Consider the following 8,247-nt stretch of genomic DNA (forward strand, 5'->3'; position numbering starts at 1 on the left):
TGTAATGGTGGAGCTTTGTGGAAAGTTTTGACACTACCTAGAAGTGTCAGATCTTTTTCAGTCATAATAGCCCTGTGTTTGGCCATGACAGGAGAGTTTGAGAGGCTGGTGCAGGCTTACACGATGAAACATGATGCATCTTTTTTGGTTTTCATAGCAGAAATCTCCTTTAAGACCGCATTATACTAGAGCAACCATAACCAACTTGTAGAACAGTCATGCATTTATTATAGAATAGATAAATGAGATTTTTATTTCCACTGTTTCACAGTAAAAGATCTTATGAATCTGAAAAACAACACCCAAGTTTCTGTGTTTAAGTTTTCTGGTCTATCTGATGATAAAGAACTCATTCCATTCCTCTTCGTGTTCTTTTTACTGGTTTACATGGTCACCATATGTGGAAATTTTGGGATAATGACAATGGTTTACATCTCGCCCAGCCTTCACACTCCAATGTACTACTTCTTGAGTTATTTGTCTGTGGTGGACCTCTTCTACTCCTCAGTCATTACTCCTAAAATGTTGTCCGACCTCAAGTCTGACAAAAAATTAATCACGTTCATTGGCTGCGCCCTTCAATTCTACTTTTTCGCTGCAATGATAGGTACAGAAGTCCTTGTCCTGTCCATCATGGCATACGACCGATACGTCGCTATCTGCCACCCTCTCCATTATATCCTAATAATGACGAAGAAGAAATGTCTCCATCTTGTCCTTCTCACTTTCTCCATTGGATTTCTGCACTCGATTGCGCAGACCATCAGTCTATTCAGTCTTGATTTCTGTGAATCCAACCTCATAGACCACTTCTACTGCGACATTCCTCCACTAGTCAGGTTGTCTTGTTCTGAAACCCGCACCTGCACCATCGTCACCCTTTTCTTTGTGTGTTTATTGAGCTTAAGTTCAATGACGATCATCCTGGCCTCTTACACCCTCATCATTTCTTCCATCCTACGAATAAACTCTGCAGCTGGCCGGAGAAAAGCATTTAGCACCTGCTCCTCCCATCTTACATGTGCTACCATCTTTTATTCAACAATTTACCTCAATTACTTACCTCCATCTAGCAGTTCGCTTAAGCAGCAAGAAAAAGTGGCCTCTGTCTTCTACGCCGTGGTCACTCCAATGCTAAATCCTCTCATCTACAGTTTGAGGAACCAAGAGGTGAAAAAGGCCATCATACAACAAGTGCAGAAGAGTCATAATGAATATATGTGATTAAATTTTGATATATGTGATACCGTTACAATTTAATCTCACTAGTCCAAGATATGGTTGAATGGCATATTCCTCACAGGCTTCGAAAAATATTTAAAGTAGAACCCCAGCCTAAACCGATGAGGATTTATTGTACAAGAAGTAGTAAAAAGCGCCTTAGTAAAAATCACCAAGCTGCTACGCACAAGAGATAGGTATCAATGACCTATGGAAAAGACAATATATGTAAAAGGTGCAGCGCTTGTAAACAATAGGTATACAAAAGTCCTTAGTGGATCAAATAGATACAAAATAAAGGATATGGGGTAGTCCCAAATACAAGGTGAGTATAAATAGTTGAGGTGACTTTGATATCCCTGTAGAGGTGGTAATGAAATGCACACTCACCGGATGCGCATATTAAATGCACCTTGTGTAAAATTATCCTGATGTCAGGTGATGGGTGGTCTTTCCTCTATCGGATCCGAGGTAAGTTGTCCTTATCCTCAAAGAGGTCCCCCTATATGGTCCTAGTGGATGCTGTCACTCCAAATGGCCTGGGTGGTAAGTAGTAATCCATCCTTGGAGTGGGTCTGTGGGCTAGAACACTCCCCCAGGGGGCAACAAGAACACTCCCATAGTGTAGTAAGGAGGATTTATTGTTGTCCAAGTCATACAGAGTCTGTGTAACGGCACCAGGGCTGCTGTTAGAAACCACATGGCCCCATACAGCCAACCTGACAGGGTCCCCGCCCCCCTCCAAAAAAAAACACAGTTTACTATGCTTCGTTTATGAACACAGTGAGTGATCGGTACCAATCACTCATTGCATTCATTCAGGGAAGGAAATGGCTGGTAAATGTGACATATTTACTGTACCCTTCCCCCACTCTCCATCCTGAATGTTCATATTGTGTGATTGCAGCTGTCGGTGGGAAGGAGAGGAGAAAAGCCGGAAGCACTGTGGGGGTGGGCACACACAGAGGGGCCTGGGCAGATGGGGGAAACATATGGTTCACAGGGTAGGGTGATGGGTGCGGCTGGGGGGGGGAAAGTACTGGAACCGATCCCCTGAATGGTTTTCTCTGCAGCAGCTGAAAGCCAGCAGGAGGGAGAGGAGAAGAAGCCAGCTCTCAGCTGATGCAGAGAAAACCATTCAGGGGATCGGTTCCAATACTTTCCCCCCCGCCAAACCCATCACCCTACCCTGTGAACCATATGTTTCCCCCTGCTGCCCAGGCCCATCTGTGTGTGCCCACCCCCACAGTGCTTCCCGTTTTTCTCCTCTCCTTGCCCCCCCCACTGTGCTGTTCACCCTCCCTGTCCACATAAAATTTACCCAGCTGTCTGGGCCCCCCTGCTGGCCTGGGCCCCGTACAGGAAGACTGGTGGTACCCCCTTATCTACAGCCCTGAATGACACCATGACAGGAATTGAGTAGAAAACTCCCCAAAATTAGAGTTGATCCCACCTTTGATAGTTGTCCATGGCACAGTTGCCTCCACTGGAAGATACACCCTTTAGATCTGTGAGAGACATTAATAAAGAGCTGGCAGAGGCTCTAAACCTTCCGTACTGCATCAACTCAAAATGTTGGATTTTCCAATGGTCAGCAAAAAAAAAATGAGTTAATCTTTATAGTGGGGACACAAACAGCAATAAATTCCTGACAGGGGTTCCAATTACTCATTCCTCTACCCAAAACGAACATAAAAAGTTGTGATTTAATTTTAAAAAAATGTGACAGGGCATTAAAATAGCATTAAAAAATTGTGATAAAGCCTTATATGTTTGTAAAACAATCTGTATTATTCCGGTGGGGTAATTATTCAAATTGTCAAGTCAAAGGGTTAGTTCACCTTTTGGGTAAAAATGTAATAGGTGAACTAATACCCTGTGAATAATCATATGCTACCTAACACATATATAAATCTCCAATCATATCACAAAATTATAAATTACCAAAGAAAGTGTCCAAATATAAATCAATGAAAAATATAAAAAAATGTCCTTCAAAAAAAATATAAAAATAAATACATAGTCACTCAGTGAAAAATTCCAAAAATCCTGGTGTTGAAGCCTTCCAAATGGCTCCCTTGACCAAAGAAAACCTCAAAAGAAAAGAAAATTTACATAGTGCATTATCCCTGATAAACCATAAAATACATACACTGGATAAACAAATAAACTCTGTAAAAACACAGGTGATCACTAATAGTGACAAAGTGAATTGATGTGTCAAACGTGACAATGAATCAATGAAGTGCAAAAAAAGCATCCAGCAAGAAGTGGAAATAACTGTGCCCACTTCTATTGTGTAAGGAGCGAATACCTTTACCGAATAAAATTAAAAAACACGCCTTAGAACCATCAGGACAAGATAAATTCCACAGAATATGCTCCACCGAGGAGATCCTTTCAGGATATCATCACAGCCTTATGGATGCATTCCTGATGTCATCTGGGTACAGCAACCTGAATATTTCTTTATCCTTTTAACATCAAGCTCCAAGCTCCACCGATGCCCACCATATATGAAACAAAGTATAGTGTAAACCCGTAATACACCAATAAAATATACTTTATTAATATGCTTACACTTTAATCCATCTTTAAAAATGCCAAATTGTAATGACCAGACCTCTAGGAATGTCCTGGTATCCTCCACATGTATTTAGAGAGGAACTGCCAGTATCCAAGATGGCCGCTCCGTCACTTCTGGTTCCGCTGTGCGTCTGACGTCACTTCCCTTAATGCGTTTGCCATCTGACTTATTCATAAGGGATTCCCTCCCAACCTCCCCGTTCCCGATGTACTTACCTCCATGGTAGACAAGCGGTCAGTGCCCAATCACCTGATAGAGCAGTTGTCAGGGATCCGGGTATGACCAGAGATGTGTGGACCGACACAGGGAAACACAGACTTCAGGTATAGTATAAAAGAATACAATTTATTAAAGGCTAAACAATACATAAACGCAGTGCAAGGCTAAACATAAACACAGTGCAAACAAACCAAACCTCCAACAGATAACAATATATACAACACCAAACGTAGTCAGGCGGGCCGGGTCGTTAGCAAACGGGCAAACAAGGTACAAGGAGCAGGCGGAAGAGTGGTCAGGAATAGCCGAGGTCGGTACATGCAGAGTTCGTGCAGAGTCAGGATCAAAGCAAAGTCAGGATCAAAGCAAAGTCAGGATCAGGCAGGAAGCAGACAGGATGCAGGTACATGGGAACAATACACCAAGGCTCTGACTGCAGGCCTGGCCATTCCTTAAATACACCTCCTGCAATCAGCCTCAGGTGATGGCTTGATTGCAGGAGTGAGCTTTTGGCTGCTGAGAGCACCCGCTGGCCAGCCCTGGTACTGCAGGCCACACGGCAGGTGAGTCCCACTTCCAGTGGTGAATCCATTCCTGACAGCAGTCCAGGGATCTAAAATCCCCCCTTCTTTTTGTAGTGATTGCTGGATGGATCAGAGCAATTCCAATTGGTCACAGCAATCACATAAAAGTGCTGACCAAACAGATTAACTTTTAATCCATCCCAGAAGTGCGGGGATTTCAAATCCTTGTACCGCTACACTGGCTGTGTAAGCACTGACAGCTCATCACCCATGGTGGGAAGTGGAGTGGATACTAGGGTGTTGGGCAGGGTGTAGTAGGGTGTTAGTTCACCTCTTTAATTTTTTGTGAAAAGGCGAACACACACTTTCATTGACACACTGCTGATGTAGCTAACTTTGTTCTGGGTATCTAGGCATTAGGCAACCTATCAAAAGCAGCTGAGGCATTCCTCACTCCACAGCCACATGTATACATACCACATGCAGGGTAAAGGATGCCTCAGTCACAGATGATTGACACAGTACAAATGACAGCTTCCTGTCAGGTTCGTTCAGTTGGGTTTGGACTAGGAACATGATGGAGCTCAACCCTACTAGACTTCAATGACCTCAGGACAATGACATGATAGCTAACATCTTCCAATGCATATATTTTACAAGTAGAGATGAGGTTCAGATTTGTTGCATCTATGGGCTTGCAGAGTATCCCTGGGATTTATGAACCATGAACTCTTGGCTGAAAACGTTGCTGGTTCGCCACCAGAAATCATTAACAACCTATAATGTAGCACATAGCCATTGTCCCTGGTCAACTGTATCACAAGAACCAATACTTTGAAGGAGCAAAACCATTATTTAGAAGGCCTTTTTGTCAATGTGTTTTGGAACCATTAGGGAATGCTGAAAATTCTATGCAGCACCGTCTAGTGATAGGCGTTTGTTGTTTTGTTAGACAGAGGCTGGGTATCAGCCTGGGATGAGTCAGCCTGGGAGGTAGGTAAAGAGTTCACCTCAGGACAGTCTGTAAGGTTCTACAGCTCAGGGATGCTGGAGCCTTCCCGCCTTTCCAGAAACTGCTAGAACTTTTTGGAAGAGGGGCAAAAGAGTGGAAGAGGCTGAGATTTGTATGTTTGAGGGACCTTAGCCAAATCCCAAGAAGGAAGCCGGGCATGGTGGCCAAGGGCAACCCTTAAATGTGGCAGAGCCTATGCAGCAGAGGAGTAGTTGGAGTTGGGTGAAACGGCTAGTGTGGAGCATGAAAGGGGGCCCCAGGGAGGGGATCTTTCCTACAGGCAGGATGCTGGAAAAATGGATCTCCACTGCCCAAAGTCTCCTGTGCAACAGGGAACAAACCAGCCCAGCGTAAAGCCTGAGCAGCTACCAACCCACAATCAGGAAGCTGATTGTGCTTCAGTGAGTCTCTTAGTAACTCTATAAAGTAGTGCACATGGGGTGGGGGTGGGGGAAAATGGTCTTTCTTAGGTACCAGCCAGCCGTGGTGTCATTTATCAGTTTTAAATTATTCAATTTAAACATAAATTGTAGGTATTACATTTACAGAAAAAGGTACCCAATATCTCGGCACCAATGCACTAGGCGTTGTGGATTGCCGCTCCACTCCCTAGAGCTTGGCGTATGTTCCAATCCCTGGAAACTGGAAGTGACATCAATAATACACCGGATGTGGTTTGGCATCCTCAGGAAGCTGATTGTGCTTCAGTGAGCCTTTCTATTGGTGACTCTATAAAGTAGTGCACATAGGGTGGGGGTGGGGGAAATGGTCTTTCTTAGGTACCAGCCAAACGTGGTGTCAATTATCAGTTTTAACTTATTCAATGTTAACATAAATTACAGGTATTACATTTACAGAAAAAGGTACCCAATATCTCAGGACCAATGCGCTAAGCGTTGTGCACCGCCGCTCCTCTTTCTAGAGCTTGGTGTTTGTTCCAATCCCTGGAAAGCAGAAGTGACATCTGTACTCTACTGGATGTGATGACCGTGTAAACATCCTCTACATCAGGGGCGTCAAACTGGCGGCCCTCCAGCTGTTGTGAAACTACAAGTCCCATCATGCCTCTGCCTTTGGGACTCATGCTTGTAACTGTCAATCTTGCAATGCCTCATGGGACTTGTAGTTTGGCAACAGCTGGAGGGCCGTCAGTTTGACACCCGTGCTCTACATGTTTCACAGTTTGGTGTCCTCAGGAAGCTGATTGTGCTTTAATGAGCCTTTCTTTTGGTGACTCTATAAAGTAGTGCTTATAGGGTGGGGGTGGGGGGAAATGGTCTTTCTTAGGTACCATCCAACCGAGGCATCATTTATCAGTTTTAAAATATTCAATGTAAACATAAATTGTTGATATTACACTTACAGAAAAAGGTACCCAATATCTCGGCACCAATGCACTAAGCGTTGTGCACCGCCACTCCACTTCCTAGAGCTTGGCATATGTTCCAATTCTTGGAAACCGGAAGTGACATCAGTACTATACCGGATGTGGTGACCGTGTAAACAGCCTCTACATGCTTCACAGTTTGGCGTGAAACATGCTTGGCATATGTTACAATCCTTGGAAACCGGAAGTGACATCAGTACTATACCGGATGTGGTGCCCGTGTAAATTTCCTCTACATGTTTCACAGTTTGGCATCCTCAGGAAGCTGATTGTGCTTTAGTGAGCCTTTCTCTTGGTGACCCTATAAAGTAGTGCACATAGGGTGGGGGTGAGGTGGGGGGAAATGGTCTTTCTTAGGTACCAGCCAACCGTGGCATCATTTATCAGTTTTAAATTATTCAATGTAAACATAAATTGTAGGTATTACATTTACAGAAAAAGGTACCCAATATCTCGGCACCAATGCACTAGGCATTGTGCACCGCCAATCCACTCCCTAAAGCTTGGCGTATGTTGAAATTCTTGGAAACCGGAAGTAACATCAGTACCAAACCAGATGAGGTGACCGTGTAAACATCCTCTACAGCAGGGGTGTCAAACTGGCGGCCCTCCAGCTGTTGCAGACCTACAAGTCCCATCATGCCTCTGCCTTTGGGACTCATGCTTGTAACTGTCAATCTTACAATGCCTCATGGGACTTGTAGTTTGACAACAGCTGGAGGGCCGTCAGTTTGACACCCGTGCTCTACACGTGTCACGGTTTGGTGTCCTCAGGAAGCTGATTGTGCTGTAATGAGCCTTTTTTTGGTGACCCTATAAAGTAGCGCACATAGTATGGGGTGGGGGTGGGGGGAAATGGTCTTTCTGAGGTACCAGCCAACCGTGGCGTCATTTATCAGTTTTAAATTATTCCACAAGCTAACAAAAATCATCTACTCGTCTTTAAAAATTTATTTTTTTATGAAGGTCCCTGGGGTAGGTTGGAATTGTTTTCCTGGATAATTGGGTTGGATATAACACCAGCTCCGCATATACAGAAATAAAACGGTGCGTGGGACCTGAGCGTCGAACAATGACATCTCAAAGGGGTAAGAGGAGAATGGAAATGTGTTCATTATTATATTTATATATAAGAGATCAGTACAATGGTAAGAGGTATTTCACATCGCAACGTGGCAAGTCGATGAATCGTGCAAATATCTCCCAGGTTGCTGCAGTTATATTTGATGCGAGAAGAGACATCAACGCTTCAAGAAGAAACAAAGAATTCATTTTATTAGAAAATAATTGCATTATG

The 8,247-nt window shown here is 43.9% G+C and overlaps 1 protein-coding gene across 1 annotated transcript; it reads left to right on the forward strand.

Moving 5' to 3' along the window:
• The first annotated feature begins 274 nt into the window (after positions 1-274).
• On the forward strand, positions 275-1,224 carry LOC149449655 (olfactory receptor 5J3-like). The gene has a single exon (XM_089692982.1). It carries the CDS (start codon positions 283-285, stop codon positions 1,222-1,224), a length of 942 nt encoding a protein of 313 aa, XP_089549108.1. The 5' UTR covers positions 275-282.
• Positions 1,225-8,247: the final 7,023 nt, after the last annotated feature.

Source organism: Staurois parvus, unplaced genomic scaffold (assembly GCF_062004578.1).
Source record: "Staurois parvus isolate SC_StPar_1 unplaced genomic scaffold, SC_StPar_1.0 ptg000609l, whole genome shotgun sequence".
In the NCBI taxonomy this organism is placed as follows: Eukaryota; Metazoa; Chordata; class Amphibia; order Anura; family Ranidae; genus Staurois; species Staurois parvus.